This window comes from Abrus precatorius, unplaced genomic scaffold (genome assembly GCF_003935025.1).
Source record: "Abrus precatorius isolate BTA unplaced genomic scaffold, Abrus_2018 Scaffold8, whole genome shotgun sequence".
Lineage (NCBI taxonomy): Eukaryota > Viridiplantae > Streptophyta > Magnoliopsida > Fabales > Fabaceae > Abrus > Abrus precatorius.
The window spans coordinates 36628551-36646805 of NW_020874428.1; the positions used below are offsets into that span (position 1 = coordinate 36628551).

General features: G+C 35.0%; 1 protein-coding gene and 1 pseudogene across 1 annotated transcript; both read right to left on the reverse strand.

The window, feature by feature from the left end:
• Positions 1 to 868: 868 nt before the first annotated feature.
• Positions 869 to 1532, reverse strand: LOC113874805 (annotated as a pseudogene).
• A 10926-nt stretch (positions 1533 to 12458) lies between these two features.
• On the reverse strand, positions 12459 to 16242 carry LOC113848313 (probable LRR receptor-like serine/threonine-protein kinase At1g74360). The gene is made up of 2 exons (XM_027477774.1): positions 16017 to 16242; positions 12459 to 15884 (listed from the first exon to the last, which is right to left on the reverse strand). The coding sequence occupies exons 1-2, from the start codon at positions 16078 to 16080 to the stop codon at positions 12676 to 12678; spliced, it is 3273 nt and encodes a 1090-aa protein (XP_027333575.1). The 5' UTR covers positions 16081 to 16242; the 3' UTR covers positions 12459 to 12675.
• Positions 16243 to 18255: the final 2013 nt, after the last annotated feature.

Here is an 18255-nt window from a genome sequence, read left to right on the forward strand (position 1 = left end):
CCTTTATTTTAATTAAATAAGTTATAAATAAACTAAAACAATAATTAAGGTAATAACTAGTAGTGAAAAAATTGACAAATATATAAATGACAAGATTCATGACCTAATACTTAAGGTTATGAGTTGAAAATAAAATGTAAGTCTTTTTTATAATTTATTCATAGTTTATTGAAAGAGATTGCTTCCATGATTTAAATGCCGTAACAATAATTAACCAAATACAGTGGTGACGAATTATTGGGTAGAGATGAACACAAAAAATAACAATGATAGTGTCTTTAGAATGCAGACAGGATCACGTGATGCGCAGGTTATGCTTATGCATCCACTCCCTAACCGCAGCATATGAAATAGGCACTGCAACTTAAAAGGATGTTTTCATTACGCGGCCAAATTTTAACATCATTCTCAAGTTCTTGTGTAGTTCTAGCCACAGGTTTTGAATTAGCTTTACTTTTTTAAAATATAATAATTTATTTTTAATATTTTTGTGAAAATAGAATATTATTTTATCAAAAACATATAATCTCATCTTTCATGCACTGAATTTGTTGGGTAGGCACGTGCACGACCGGTCAATCATTTCACTTGGCAGTCCTTTTGGTAACATACACAAATGACTACATTATTAGACAACACAACACAAATTATTAAAAATATATACTTTATTTCTTCAAAGATTTTCTCTTCTTACACGGCCAAGGTTGAAGTGGCAGTGGACTCTGTTTCAACAAAACTAAAAATAAATAAATAAGACAAGTTGTATAACATAGATGCAGCTATTTCTTTTCCGAGTAGCACACTAGTACATGAAGAAAAAGGAACGAGAAATTAACAACTAGCTAGTATTAGCCTATTGGGTTGGGTATTAGGTGGAAGTAGCTTTGTGGTCATGCGTTGTGACTGGGTATTTCTGAGCATTCTTTAATATTTTGGTTAGAGCTGCTTGTCCAAGATCTAATCCACAAACATCAGCAAGACGCACCAGATACAGCAAAACATCTGAAAGCTCTTCCTCTAAGTGCTCCTTATCATCAGAACTCCAATTGGGTAATCCCCTTGCAACCTCTCCTTTCCACTGGAAGATCTCAGACAACTCTCCCACCTCCCCAACCTGCAGTACAAAAAGTATCCATCAACTATATGTATAAAACATTTATGATGGATATAGATACACAGCTTAATTATTTATTTATTTAATAATTTATATTATAAATTCATTCATAAAACTTGCTAAAATAACTTATTTTGTCTTATATCGAAAAGTTTATTTAAATAAGCTAAAAACAACTGACAGATATCATAATTTATTTTCATAAATTATTCATAACATCTTTGGAATGGACTATTTTAAGGAAATTTTTTAATGTCAATTTAGGCATATATTTGGGACTTACTAGAGCTAAAAGAAGATTTCTAGGACTGTGATATTGATTCCATCCTCTTACTTCAGCAAACTCAGCAAGCCTTTGGCTAAGTTCCTGAAGGGAAACATCTCTTGTTCTGGGATTAGGAAATCCACAGTACTCCATCTTCTTAGTTAGCAGGGTTCTTTAATTTTCGGTTCATCAAATAGTCTTGCGTGCATGTCAATTTATAGACAACCTGAAAGTGGGGCTCCAAGAAAGGGAGAAAGAGAGAGAAGGTGACAGGATATATTCTTTCTTTTGTTCCCTTTCTAACTAATATAAGCACTAATTGTTGTAGTGGAGGAGCACTTGATTAGTTTTTTGTGTAGGACAATAATCATGGAGCTGCTGGTATGGCAGATATGCCTCCATCCTTTCATCCATGACTTGAAATCACTTACCCCTGAAAAGTTTTAGCCCCAATTTGAATAGTAATTTTCTCTCTATATATTCTCCTAATAGCCCATCATACTCACCTATATGCTCACATGCATCTCTATAGAATCTAGCAGATGTGTTAATTTTCTAAAAGAATCTAGTTTTGTCCCTCTCCAATTTGGATTTACTTTCCTGCCAATTTGATATGGTTCTTAAATCTTCATATCTGATGATACTATATCTTTTCTCTTGCGCATGAATTCAGTATGGACACACAAACATCACCTCAGGTGCTGTCATGGTTTAGAATCCCAAAAATTGCGATTCCTATAGGGAAAATATGCAACATAATCTGTCCAGAAAACATCTATACAAAATTCACTGTATGAGGGCATGTTTACAGATTGGGTGAGATGACATTATTTTTTAAATATGTAGCTAATGACGCATGTTAAAAAAATTTAAAATCGTCAATTTTATTAAAGATTATATAATATTTAATATTAGTAATATACTACATATTATAATATCTCAATATTTTTAATAAAAGCTTATTATGAATAATTTTTTATTACATGTTTTTAGACACGCAAAGTAAAAACATCAATTTTAGAAATATAGCTATAGGCTATAGTTTATTGGAATGTCTAATCTGACAAATTGGAAGGATACATAAGAGACCAATTTTGCTTAGGAAAATGAGGAAGGGTGCTCATGCGCATATGCTTTGCAGGTTGGCATGCACCTAGGGTTTGTGCCTGTCCTGACATGTATGTCCTCTACTCCTATCTCTAACAACTCAATTCACTACAGTTAGGTTCGAAAAGATGTGAACCTTTCTTCTTTAACTTCAGACAATCATAAGAATCAGATTGAAAATACACGACATTTATAGCAAAAACTTTACTATAATGTACTTTAACCGTATATTTTATAAACAAACATTTAGTGGTATAATTTAGATGCTTGGCCAAGTATATACACTTTAAAAGGACGTATTCTAATTCTTTACATTATTTAGTTTTATTTAAATATTATCTTTCAAGTATTTTTGAGATGTAAAATTACTTATTTTAAATAATTGTAATTAATTACTTATAGGCATCTTTGTTGGCTTCTTCTTTGAAAGTTCCATCTTGGAGAAATCAAAAGCCAAACACTCTAGTAATTAGATAAGCGGGGTTAATGGTCCAAATCACCCTGTATCTTAAACCGTAAAAAATAGTAAAATTTTGCAGAAAATTTGAAAAACACGTTAGTATTGCTAACAAGGTTTGAACAACCAAACCAAACAAAATATTTACCAAATTATAAGAACTCATCATAACTAAGATTGGTTTCAGTAAAAAATATATTAATTTAAATAAATAAAATCACACACAGTGAGAGATATGTCCCTAGTGGCTGGAAACTTCAAGAGCTAGTGCAAAATTAATAGTGAGCACTAAATAAATATTTTAACTACTCTAAAGAGATACATTACTTCCTTAAAATTTCTTTATCTAACCACACTCGTGTGTATCTTTCTTAAATGTCTTCAGTTTAAGCAGTGGTGAGCAAGACATTCTAGAATGGCCAATGCTTGTGAAGCAATGATTCGAGCCTAATAATGGCTCAAATTACAATGGAAATGCCCATAGACAATTAGAAATTGCCTCTGAAAATTTCAAAAAAAAAGTACACCACAGCCTCGACAAAGCATGTCTTGGTGTCGGACCTTTATATATGTCATGTGAGACATATTTTAAAAAGTATTTCTAATATTTGTAATTTTTTTCTATTTTTATTATATCGTTTATCACATCGTTTATTATCATTTTCTCTTTTCTTTTTATTTCTATCTTTCTTACACCCATCTTATAAATTATAAAGAGATGTTAGACAATCATTTTTGTTTTTAAAAAATAACAAGTTAAAAAATCTGAATTCTAGTTTAAAGTGAGATATTTTTATCATCTTTTTTTTTTTTAAGAAAATAGTATTATGGGCATATATAAATACTGAATAAAATTAAAATAATATATATATATATATATATATATATATATATATATATATATATATACACGTGTGTGTATTAATTTATTTTATGATAGTTTTTTAATATCATTGTGAATAATTTCTTAAGTAAATAATTATTTCTTAAAATTAATGTTTCCAAAACATATGTATAGCCCTTTGAAATCATCCAAATTTATTTTAAATTAGATCTTTTATTATCATTTTGAAAAATAATATAAAATAAATCTAAATAAATTAAGAGTTTTGAAATTTACCAGATTATATCATATAAAAAATAAAATAGGTGTGATCTAAATGAAATTTTAACGACTAAGTTATAATTATAAATAAAATGCAATGCCTTTTGAAATAGTAAAGTAACAGTTTGCTAAAGGCGCTGTAGCTTCAAGTTTTGACTGTGTGAAAAGAGTGTACAGAGGGAAGAGAAGAAGATAGTGAGAGAGAATGTTTTTAATTCATTTTTGCATATATTGATACATACTATAAGAGTGCCTTATATGCACTATAACAAAAAAAGCAATAACTTAAAAGAAGATTCTGGATCATTAAACTTTATACAAAATAATAGAATTGGTCCTATTGTCAAAGGTGGCCCTACAAGTGGCTAATAGCAAATGTAACCTTTAAATGGATAGGAGCTTGAATATTTTTTCTAGATTTCTCTTCACTAATGTTAGCTATTGTGCTTGGGCCAGGACTAATGGGCCTTTGAGTACCTTCTTCTGTAGTAATGGGTGTGGTAACTAGGGGTAGTTATACTATCATCTCCTGCTTGTGCAAAAAACACCTTGTCCTCAAGGTGAAGTTGGGATTGTAATTGAGGCTATGGTTCCCAACTTGCTTCTTCGAGGGGTAACCCCTTCCATTGGACAAGAGCCCAAGTGCCTGAGTCATTTGTTTTATAGTCGACTATGGCGATTGGCTCAAGGATTGGTTCGTTGTCCACAATCTCAAGAGGTAAGGGAAAAGGTTGAGGTGGGGACGGTCCGAGATGAGGTTTTAAGAGGCACACATGGAATATGTTATGTATTTTTGCAACAGGAGGCAAGTCTAGTTTATAAGCAACTTTCTCGATCTTTTGTGTGATTTTGAATGGACCGAAGTAACGCTTGTGGAGCTTGCTAAAGCATCCCCTACTAGCTGATATTTGTCTTTTAGGACGAAGTTGAACATAGACCCAATCGTCCAACGTGAATTGTAGGTCACGACGATTGGAATCAGCCCAGCATTTCATTGCCAATTGAGCTTTATGCAGGTTTGTGTGAAGTTTGCGTAGAATTTTCTCCCTGTTGGACAACTCGAATTGAACAATAGCATTAGATGTGTCACTCATTGAGCAACAAGTGAGGGCTGGAGGGTAGTGGACGTCCAAACATTACTTCAAAAGGTGTGAGACTTGTATAAGTATTTGGTGTTGTATTAAAGTACCATTCAGCCCATGCTAGATACTTGCCCCATAATGAAGGACAGTGATGGACAAAGTACCGTAGGTATTGTTGTAGTATTTTGTTTGTAACCTTGGTTTGCCCGTTAGTTTGAGGGTAATAGGCAGTAGACATACGTAATTTTGTGCCACTCAATCAGAATAGGTCCCACCAAAAATGACTGATGAAAATTGGGTCTCTATTAGAAATGAGACTGGACGGTAGACCATGTAGTTTGCAAACCATGTTGACAAAAAGTTTTGCTACCTTAGTGGCGTTGAAAGAAGTTGGTAGTATACCAAAGTGTGCTGCCTTTGAGAAGCGATCAACAACCACAGGGATGATGGTATGTCCTTGATAGGGCGGTAGACCCACTATAAAATCCAAGGACAAATCTTCCCAGCATCTAGTAGGAGGGGGAATTGGTTGTAGGAGTTCCGGTATTTTCTGGGTGGGTATTTTTGTCTGTTGACATGTGGGGCATTGTGACACAAAAGTGTGAACATCTTTCCTCATAATATCCTAGTAAAAATTAGCCTGGAGTTTGCCCAAGGTTCGAGTACCTGGGTGACCTACTGTCAGAGTGGAGTGAAATTCATTTAGTAATAGATGAATGTAAATACAAGATGAGGGAGCCATAACCTTCCTTTGTACAAGATGAACTCCTTGTGGACTGAGTAGTTGGGAAACTTTGTTGGAGAGGTAGAGAGTTTGTATTCGAGGTCAAGAAATTCTTGATTTGAATTGAGGGCAGCTCTAAGGTCATCGAGGAAAGCCAATTGAGTTACTATGAGGACTAGAAAAGTGTCCTCTGATGGTAAGCAAGAGAGGGAATCTGCTGCGTTATTGGATTTCTTGGGCTTATACTGTATTTCAAAATCAAAACCCAAGAGCTTGGATAGATGAGTTTGTTGATCTGGTGTCAAAACTGTTTGAGTCATTAGCTCTCGAATTGATTGTTGATCTGTTTGTATGACGAAATGGCGACCCAATAAGTATTTTCTCCATTTATGGACAGCAGAGGTGGCACATAATTCTCGTATGTATGTAGAGGAATTTTTTAGTTTATGACAAAATTGTTTGCTGAAGTAAGCTATTGGGTGACCCTGCAGTGAAAGTACTGCTCCCATGCCGGAACCTGATGCATCAGTTTGGACCGTAAAAACATGGTCGAATTGAGAAATTGCCAAGACAGGTGCATTTGTAAGAGCATTTTTTAGTGCTTGAAAGGACATAGATACTTCTTCTGACCACAAGAAATTGTCATTTTTTAGGAGGTTTGTAAGAGTGGATGCAATTGATGCATATCCTTTCACAAGGCGACGGTAAAATCCAGTTAATCCAAGGAATCCGCAGAGGGATATGATTGAAGCAGGCAAAGGCCAATCCAATATAACTTGTATTTTTTAAGGGTCGGGTTGTACGCTTGAACTCGAGACAATGTGCCCGAGATAATGAATGGATTGTTGCCCTATTGAACACTTCGACCCTTTCAGCCGAAAATAGTTATCCATCAGCAATTGAAATGTTGTTTCTAAGTGGGATATCTGAGCATCAAGGGTCGGGCTGTAGACGAGTATATCATTGAAGAAGATGATGATAAATCATCGTAGGTGAGGGCGAAAGAGGTCATTCATTGTGGCTTGAAAGGTTAAGGGGGCATTGCAAAGCCCAAAGGGCATAACCTTGAATTCAAAATACCCGTTATGTGTTCTGAATGCTATTTTCACAGAATCCGACGGACGCATGAGTATTTGATGGAACCCAAAAAGGAGATCCAGCTTTGAAAACCAAGCTGCCTGACCCAACTCGTCTAGTAATTCATCTATGGTGGGTATTGAAAATTTATCTTTAACAGTGACGGTGTTTAGTGCGCGATAATCTACGTAAAAAAGGCCAGGTGTCATCCTTTTTCTTTACAAGGAGCACCGGAGATGAGAAGGGACTGGTGCTGGGTTTTATGAAACCAAAATCAAGCATTTTTTGGACCTTTTGTTCGATTTCTTGTTTTTGGAAGTGGGGGTATCTGTATGGGCGAACGGATATTGGAGGTGTGTTGGGTAATAGGGTGATTGGGTGGTCTGTTGGTCAAGAAGGTGGGAGTGAAGTTGATGGTTCAAAAATAGAGTATTTGGTAAGAAGATCTTGTAATTCATGAATTGAGGAAGAGTATGTTTGAATGTGTGGTGCGGTTTTGTAAGGTTAATGTGTGGTGCGGTTTTGTAAGGTTAATGTGTTTAGGATAGTGGGGGTATCAAGGTGTACTGGGTTTGGCGCTAGGGTCAGTTGGAATAGGGCCTCAACCCAGTGAGTGTTATGTAGTCTCTTTAGTTGTTGGACTGGAATGGGTGTGGGATTTGGGCTTGTTTCTCCTCTTAGTTCGACCAAATGGCCGTCTCACATAAATTTCATAAATAGGCCTGTGTAGTCCATTACAAACGGGCTTATTTGAGTTAACCATTGCACTCCCCAAACAATATCAGTACCCGAGAGTTCCAAAGGATAGAGATCCACTGAGAATTTCAGAGAAGATAATGTTATGGTGGTATTTGAGCAAATGGTGGAGCATGGAAGGAAATCTCTGTTGCCAACCATAACACGAAGAGGTGAGTGAGTGGGCTATTGAGGCAACTGAAGGAACTGAGCAACTCTTTACTGGATGAAATTTGGGTTGCCTCGCTGTCCACGAGGATCTGGACAGCATAGCCTTTAATAGATCTAGTGAAATAGAATGTACATGGGGTCCATTAGCCCGATAATGCGTGTAGGCTTATGAGCCCAGCCTCTAGGTTTGAGTCGTCTGGTGGATCCAGAATTGTGTCATCACTTGGGTCAGGTGTATCGGGGGGTTCCTGCAAGACGAGCAGGAAAAATTAGGTCTTACATCGATGGCCGCGGTGGTAACGTTCATCATAGTTGTAACAAAGGTTTTTGTCTCTACGAGCTTGCATTTCTGCTTCTGTGAGCTTTTTTGTTGGTATTTTGGATGTAGGGCTAGGCAAGAGAGGGGGAAGTGGTTTTAATGGTTGTGTAGGGGTTGGTGGTGGTGGGGTTGACAACCTTGGAAAGTGGGTGAAAGGAGAGGGAATGTGTCTGTGTTTATCCTCATGTAACTTAGCAAAGGCAATCGCCTAGGGAAGGTCAGTGGGTTGTGAAACTAACACCTCACGACGTAGATTGGGTTTGAGGCTAGAGGTGAAACAACTCATGTAAAAACTGGTGGGATAACTAGATATGTGGTTGGAAATTGTTTCAAACTCAGAGAGGTATTCATCCAACTATTAAGTTTGAGACAACTTACACAGAGTGGCTATCGGATCATCGAACTTGGAAGGGGCAGAGCGGAGTTCAAGTGCTCTAAGGAAGGACTCCCATGATGTGAGGAGACCGTTGTTGAACATCCATTGATACCAAGCTAGAGCTGGTCCCTCCAAATAGAACGAAGCGATCTGGGTGCGTTGCTCTGGTGGAGCTTGGTGATAACTGAAAAATTGGGTGATTTTGAAAATCCACCCCAAGGCATTAGATCTGTCGAAGTTAGGGAGGTCAAAACGAAAGGGTTTTGTGAGAGATGGGGTGTTGGTGATAGGTGTGATGGTTTCTTTGTTTTCAAGGTGGGAGGTGCGTTAGGCTAATTCATGAAGTATATTGGAGAAATTTGCGTGGGAGAGGAGGATTGCTCAAGTTGACGTTCGATGTTGAGAAGAGCTGCAGAATGGTCAGTCATGGGAGGGGAGAAAGGAGCTCAATGAAAGCACCAACGAAAGGGATGTACAGAGGGAAGAGAAGAAGATAATGAGAGAGAATATTCTTAATTCATTTTTGCATACCTCAATACTATAAGAGTGCGTTATATGCACTATAACAAAAAAAAAACATAAAAGAAGATTATGAATCATTAAACTTTATATAAAATAACAGAATTGGTCCTATTGTCAAAAGTCCCTACATGTGGCTAATAGCGAATGTAATCTTTCAAACGGATAGTAACTTGAGTATTTCTTTTAGATTTCTCTTTACTGATGTCAACTATTGTGCTTGGACCAAGACTAATGGGCTTTTGAGTATCTTTTTTTAAAGTAGTGGATGAGGTACTAGGGATAGTTATACTATTACTGTGTAATTGAAAATAATATGTTGTGTTGAAGGTAAATTAAACAAATGTAATCGCAAAATGCTTTTATAAAACCGCATTAATGTGATTCCACTCATGTTTATCAATTCCTAGAAATCTTACATATAGACTAGTTCTCTGTTGATGGCTCTAGCTGCCTTTTAGTCTTAGTTTTCATGATAACCTCAACTTTCCTCCTCAATTCAAGGCTTAAGACACACGTTTCTTAATTTGCCATGAGACCTCAAGACCAGTACATACAACTTAGAAAGCTCTGACTAGATTAGCAACTAATGTTGCGCATGAGATATGATCTTCTGAGCCCACATGATCGAAGAGAACAGTGTCCAAATATTTTTACATCCCAAAATAATCCCACAAGCCATTGAGAAACACCATTTGCAATGCATTTCTACATGTATTGTTTATCATTATAGCTAACAGTACTTACAAGAACACCTATTTATTGTTGCTATATTCTCCTTGCCAATTTAATTAGGATACGTTTGGGAGACAGATTTTGGAGGAAATGAAAGAAAATACATATTTTTTAATTTAAAATTTAAAAAATTATGTATTATTTGTGATAATTAATAAATTAAATTAAGTTAATATTAATTTATATTTATATTTTAAAAAATAATAATTCTAAACGCCATTATTTAAAATAAAAAATTTATCCTCTCTTAAAAAACTCTTATTTCCAAACAACCAATTAAATACTTATTTTTCATCCTGTAGTATGTTTTTATAAAAGATTTTGTGTGCTTTCCCTCAAACCTATTTGGCAGCAAGAGAGACATGCCTATTTAATGAAGACAAATACTAATAACATACTTTTTAATAAAGTTTTTTTTAATATACTTTTAATAATTAATTAAAATTTATCTAAAATTAAAAAAATTAAAAAACATATACATAAAAATAATGAAACTCGCATAATTTATAATAAATTTTAATTAATAGTTAAAAATGTTTTACTTACATTTCTTTATATCTATCTCTAGCTCTGTGGAATAGTCTCTTGCTTTGTTTATCAGCATTTAGTTGATCAAGATTTTGCCTCTTAGGTGCATCTGCAACAAATAGCTCGTTTAGGTCATTGTACCATATCTTGTAACACATGTTTCAAATAAAATTTGTGACGAAGATTACTTTACACACATCCCAGTAATATTCAAATGTCATCAAAATTTAACGGACGTTAATTAGTACTCAGTTCATTGTCTCTGCTTACTGTTTCTCTACCAACTTTGATAGCATGCACACTGCAGCTTTTGAAGTTGACATTGGCGCTGGTTCTATATTTCAGAAGGAAATTGAAAAGTTTGTGAAAAAATTACGGAAGACGGGGACCGAATCCGAATGTTTGATTGTTATTGGACATTAACTGGAACTTTAATGACACCCAACCAAACCAAATCAAACCATTTTGCATGATAAATGTCATCAAAGCAAAGAAATGACAGACCCTAAAAAAACTATTCATATATTTGAAGTAACAAAGTTAAAAGAGAAGTGTTAGACAATTGGTTATACAACATCAAAGCACGATTTCACACAAGCAACCACAACGTGATACACAATGATCTATTCTTTTACTATCAGCACCAATATTTTGAAGTACATGAGGTGCATGAATCTGAAGGGTGATACCTACCGTACGTGTTGGGTTTACAATAAAACTCAATCATTGCTAAGCTACTGCTTTGTCATAATGGTATTGTTGGCTCAAAGCCAGCATTAGCATTCTGCTGCGCAAGGCTCACATAAAAGTCGGAATCATGTCACTAAACTTGATTGGAAAATCAAAAACCAAAAATTTGACTTTTACTCGCTTCCATGTTTGGTATTGGCACTGAATTTAATTTAGAGTTATGTATAATGATGATCAAAATTGAATAATAGCAAATCAAGAAAACTAATGAAATTTGATTCATATACTAGTAAGTTTCTTGTGCATTCTCACAACTAGTATTAAATTAAAATTATTTTTTATATAAAAAGTTTTTAAAAAATTATAAATACTTTATTTTAATGATGATGATAAAAAATTTATGAAAGTAAATAAGACTAAATTAAAGATATATAATTTTCAAATTAAAAATAAATCATGAAAATTTTAAAATATAAAATTTAAATAATTGAATTAAAAACAATATTCAAGGTATGAAAAGTCACATGACATAATGAGAAATAGAAATAATACCTAAAAATATTATTGTTTAAGAATAAAAACTTACAAATTATATATAAAGGTAGATTGATTGAATCCCATTTACAAATAATTATGCCTTGAGTAATAACTAAGGTTCTGTATGTTGGTAATTTTAAGTTTAAAAATTTCTAAACATTAAAACTAGTTTTTATTTTTAAATTATTGGTTAAATTTTTTTATTAATTTTAATTTTTAAATATTAACAAAAAAATTTTAAATTTAAATCAAATAAATCACTTTTTATTTTTCAATCCAAGCTTATTTGATAATACATACAACAGAGAGAGAAGTGATAATAAAAGCAACAATGAACTTATAGTAATGAAAATGACATTAGTGATGACACAAATGATTTAATGGGTATGAACTTGACAACAAATAATTATAAAAATAATATAATGATAATAGAAGTAATAATGATAATAATAAAAGTTATTATAATATCAAAGACAATAGTTAATATAATAAAAATAATGATGATAACATTAATTATTAATTAATGATAATAATAATTGTGCAGATAATTAATTAGTAGTAGTAGTAATAATATTTATTATTGTTGTTGTTGTTGTATTTTTTAACAGAAATAAAAGCTAAATAATTTATTTGATGACCAAAATAAAAAATTATAAATTTTAATTTAAAAACGAGATAAAATTATTTTAAAATTAATTGAACATTATCTTAACGGAATATGTTTTATTTAAAATTTGCATTTGAAATCTAACATTTTCAGGCCCAAGGAGGTCGAGAAGCACTGAATCCAATAATTGGCAAAAGAAGCGAGGTGACGAGTTTGATTTCCATAAAAGCATGGCCTTCTGGAAGGAAGAAAGGAGGGGAAATGTTGGTCCTGCCAATGCCATGACAAGGCCTAAACAGCAACAAAGTCAGATTAAATCATGATTTTATTACTAAACTTAAATTGACTACAGAAATAAGGGTAGCACAACAAAATTGGCAACTTCCTTGACATAATGAAGTTTCTGTATACAATAGAAGAATGAAATAAACTGTGTGCATGACATTGATGGTATGTAAACTATGTTACAGATTAAACTATGCACATGTTTTTTTTCTCTAATCCATTAATCCCCTTAACAAAAAAGACTAAACAAAGTGTACATAACTGGAGTCTCCCTTGGGATTGTATATCTTAATGAGCATAGCAAGAACCTCCTTCATGTTAGGCCTAGCTTGAGGTGCCTCAGCAGTGCACTTCACCCCAATCCTTAGCAATTCACCCATCTCCTCTGCCCCACCAACTAGCCCAGAACCCAATAGCAAAACTGGCACAGAACGGCTCAACCCATGATGTCTTCCATAACCCATAACACGCCTAGCCCATTCCACCAAACACTCTTCCCCTCCATCCACTGCTCTTCTCCCTGTAGCCAACTCCATAACCAATACCCCAAAACTATACACATCTCCTTTTGTAGTAGCTTGCCATGTGTGTCCATATTCAGGTGCAACATAGCCCACTGTACCAGCCACCATAGTACTCACATGGCTATCACCAACATCAACCACTCTTGCAAGCCCAAAATCTGTAACCTTGGCCTTCCCATCCTTGTCTAGCAGCACATTACTAGCCTTCACATCTCTATGCACTATAGGAGGGTAGCACTCGTGGTGTAAATACACCAATGCACGTGCCACATCAATTGCCACTTCTAACCTCCTTCTCCACGTCAAACGTGTTCTATCAGTCACTAGATCCTCCAAGCTTCCACCTTCTATGTACTCATAAATCAGTATCTTCTCTGAACCATTTAGGCACCAACCATAGAGTGTGACCAGGTTTGGATGAGGCCAACCAAACCCATGACCACTCAGAACCTCCATTTCAGCCTTGAATTCCTTTTCACCCTCAAGTCCTTCCCTTTGGAGCTTCTTCACTGCTACCTGTCTGCCATCTGAAAACACACCCTTGTACACTGTTCCAAACCCACCTTTTCCTATAATTCTGTCCTCTGAGAAGCTGCTAGTTGCTCTCAAAATGTCAGCATGTGTGAAAGCTGTCTTGTTCAAACGGATAACCTTAATTGTATCAGACAACCAAGGTGAGGATCCGGAGCTGCTGGAATCATTCCACTCTTTTGTATCCCTCAAGAGGTATCGCGGTTCTTCTGATGGGCTTTTCACCAATACACAGACTATGATAGAGAGAAGCCCAAATACCATGAAAACCAGTGTTATAACTAGAAACACCAAAAACACAGATAATTTTGTGGCCTTTTGATGGTCTTTCTCAAAGGTTACGTTTTTACCGTTGGTAGTGTTATCAATGAACTTGGGAAGGATCAAGAGTGGGTCTCCTAAATATGAATCTTTCTCAAAAGTAACAAATTGTCCGGTTGATGGGATTACACCGGATATTAAGGGGTTATATGAGATGTTGAACTTGTTAAGCTCTGCCAAGTTGTTCAAACTAATGGGAAACGTCCCAGAGAAATTGTTGTAAGACAAGTCCAGGTTCATCAAGCATTTCATGTTACCAATTTCCTGAGGAATTTCACCTGAAAACTTGTTTCCTGTCATGTTCAAGACCACAAGCGGAATGCTTCCCATCTCTGGTGGGAATTTGCCAGAGAAGTTGTTGAAACCCAAATGCAACATGCTGAAGTTCACCATTGTCCCAATCTCTGAAGGGATTTCCCCATTGAGCTGGTTTGAACTTATCTGAATATAACCAGATATCTGGGGTGTGCGAAGGGAAGAACCAGGCGTACAAAATGGGAAAATACCATACCCTTTGAGCAATCTGTCCCAAAGGCCTCTACAATTTTTCCTTGTTAAGATGCTATACACAAAGCTGAATGGAGGGTAATCTGCAGGAATCCATCTCTTCATTGCTAAACATTCACCAGAGCCAGCAATCATTCTATAGTTTTGCCTATTTGATTCAAATGTGGTCATGGCATTCCTTCCAATTTTGGACAGTTCAGAAGGCAAGGTTCCAGAGATCTTATTGTTGGCAAGGTTTAACCATAACAAACTTGTGCAGTTTCCCAGCTCTGGAGGGATTTCTCCTGTTAAATAATTGTCTGCGAGCATCAACCATAATAGGGAACTCAAGTTTCCAAGGCTTGGTGGTATTGGCCCACTCAAATTGTTAAAGGCAAGGTCCAGTGCTTGTAGGTGAGTCATGTTTCCGAATTCGGGTGGAATGGATCCATTGAATTGGTTGTAGGATAACATGAGAAACTTAAGGCTTGACATTTGAGAGATTTCAACTGGTAATGGACCTGAAAAGTTATTGTAGCTAAGGTCTAACCGCCAAATGTTGGGCAATGTAAGAATTCCTGAGGAACTCAATCCTCGATTGTAATGATTTGAGTGCAACAGAAGAAAACTCACTTGCTTAAATTTCCCAAATATCTTTTGTACTTCCCCACCAAACCGGTTTCTGCTCAAATCCAAGAAAACCAAATTGGTCAAGTTCAGAAGGGCCTCAGGAATCTCTCTTGAAAAGCTGTTGTTCCCCAAGTACAATGCTTTGAGGCCTAAAATGGATCCTATTTCAACTGGAATAACCCCAGTAAAGTTGTTACTAGAAAGATTCAGACTACTTAAATTCTTGCAATTAGAAACCCCCTTAGGTGCCTCACCAACAAATCCATTTTGTGAAAGGTCTAGTTCTTCAAGACTACAATTCCCGGGAAAAGCTTCCAAAGGAATGGTCCCAGTGAGATGATTCTCCGCAACAGAAAACTCTCTGAGCCTTGCAAATTCCATCCACATACTCCCACTGAGCTTGTTGGTACTCAAATCCAAGTACTGCAACTTGAGACATTGATCAAAGCAGTTATCAATCCTGCCAGTTAAGTTATTGCCTGAGATATTCAAAGTGACCAAATTGTCACAAATGGCAGGGAAATTCAACCCAATCTCCCCATAAAATCTGTTATTTGACAAGTCCAGCGTTTGCAAGCTTCTCAATCCAGTCAAATTCAGCACACCAGAAAGAATATTGTGGGAGAGATTGAGATGCACCAGCTTGTGGCAGTTCCTCAATTCCTCAGGAATCTCACCAAAGAGTGTGTTCTGAGAGAGATCAAGGTATGTGAGCTCAGTGAGCTGCGAGAAGTTCTTGAATATCTCACCCGTGATGTCACTGTTAGAGAGGTCTATGCCAACCACCCTCCTTGTGCCACTGCACGAGATTCCTCTCCATTCACAAGGGTTAGTGGAGCCATGGATGTTCCAATACACGTACCATCCTGTGTCTGCAAAGGTTTTGTTGTCCAGGTACCCTTTCAGCTTCAGCAGAACCTCTTTATCTGTGTCCAAAGAGTCACCTACAACAACTTTACCTGGCAAAACCAAACAAAATACAAGAATTCCCTCGGTAAACGCAAAACACATATTTGTGTAACATAATCACCAACCTTTGAAACAATGAATAAAAAAATAGTAATACAGTAAATAAGAGCTTCACTCATTACCTGAAAGAAGGATCAAGAAAAAGAGTAATAGTAAGCCACAGGAATGTGTTTCCTGCTCTGACATTTATGTTGCAAATAGGACTATTTTTTTTTTCTTTTGTTGCTCCTCCTCTTGTTTTTCTTTATTATTGAGCAGAACTCAAATGCTGATGAATCCCAGAATAAAATAAGTGTGACTCAAAAACATGAAGAATTTGAAGTTGAAGTTGAATCCATTGGGTTGCGTGTTGTAGGTGCAGCAGCAGGGTGTCAAAATGGAATTCAGAACAGGAAGGTTCCTTTTCATTTTACGTTTACTTGTTGATACGTGTGTTCAAGACTCAACGAGTTAATATAAATTATTTAATGAATGGTTGCTATGAAGCTGTATATTGTTGAATGTGAAATGAGGTGTGTTTCTACTTTAGGGGCATTTTATTTATTCAAAGATTCGCATTTGAGAGTGGTGGCATCAAGAAAAGATGAAGAAGCTCACGTTTGGAGCCGGTCGAGCCGCCCTTGCTGACCGGTTCGGCTAACATCGGCTCGCACGGGTTTGAGTTTGACTAATGACTGAACCAAACACTACACAACACAACACAACACGGATACGGTTTACGCAAATTCTTTGTAATAACTAATGTTGGGTACGGGTAGATCCAATCCAAGGTGTATTATCATGGTTAAACCAAGGTCAAAACGACACCGCCGTTTTCTTGGTTGAACGTTTTTGCCACATGCCTTTTCGTAAATTTCGTGCAAAATTTGGCAACGATTTACGGTGCCTGTTAATTGAGGTTAGGGACTTGTAGGGAGCGTAACGCCCCTAGTTTTAGACCAGTTCAATCAATTAATCGTAAATGTCGTTTTGGATAGTGATCAATGTCCTCTGTTCGTGAAGACAAGTAAATGCTAACGAATACAAGTAAAGCGAAAGGAACCTCGTACCACACAGCAACAATTTTGGTAATGCATTAACATTGGTTTTAAAGAGTGTGGTTTACTCTTTGAACTCTCTCTAATTTCACAGCCTTGGACGTTGATTGCATGCTGTGGCTTAGACCCACGTATTCTTCTCGTGTTTCGCGTAAACTTAATGCTATAATGTATGAACACTCATAATTTTACTGATAAAAAAATATTCGAGATTAATACAGAATTTTAAGTTTCATATTTTAAAGGAAAAATGAATTAAAAGTATATATAATTGAAAATTTTAGTTCTGATTTTATTATTTTGAATCTTTTGATGTTTCCTCTGTGTTTAATATATATAATAAGCACGTCATCACCATGATTCTGAAATTATTTATACATATAATGAAATTATTCAATTTTATTGCGCCAGCATGATTATTAAACTTGACTTTAATATTTGGTTCTTCCCAACTGTATCCAGAAAAATAAAATAAAAGAGTCATCATCGAAACAAAAATGAAAGGCACTTAAAAGTCTAAGTTCAAGTAATCTGCTGACATTATATTTTTTTAATTACTTGATTTCAAAATTAAATGTTACCTAAACTACTTACGTACCCTTCATGTATATTTTAGATTTTGTCTTTATTATTTCACTATGCTATACATATGCCAATGATTCACAATTCATGACTTAGTTTTGGATTAGCCAGCAAGTAGTTTTGTTACTTTCATTTCCCAGTTTGTCAACTTGGAACATTTTTTTTATATATGATTTTTTTTTCAAAATTTAAAAAATATTGGATTTTTTGTAAAATTATGGAAATATATTTTTTTTTAAAAAATCTTCATTGATGACTTTTGGCTAAAAAATAACACTGACAACCTTTGATGTACGTTTTAAATATTTAATTATATTTTAAAAATTATCATTGATAATTTTTAATTTTTTCATATTATTTTTTGAAAACTTTTAAAACTTTATCAATTTTTGCTTTTTTATCTCTGAATTTTTTAACTCCATATTTTCATAATTTTATTTAAAAATCATATTTTTTGAATTAAAAAAAACATATAAAAAAAGTAGCCTGTCAACTTTACACTAATTAAAAATAAAGGATGATTATTTTTATTTTAAAAATAATAAATATCAAACAAATCTAAATAATAATGATAAAATTACTTTAAAAAAAATATTATCTAAACAAACAAAACTATTATGTTTTTCTTTAATTATTTAAAAAGAAATAGATGTTTTTAAAAGGACAGTGACAAGCGTGGAAGTGATAAATTAATATTATTACATTGGCCAAGACTACAACGGCCTCGTGCGCGCCCGTACCC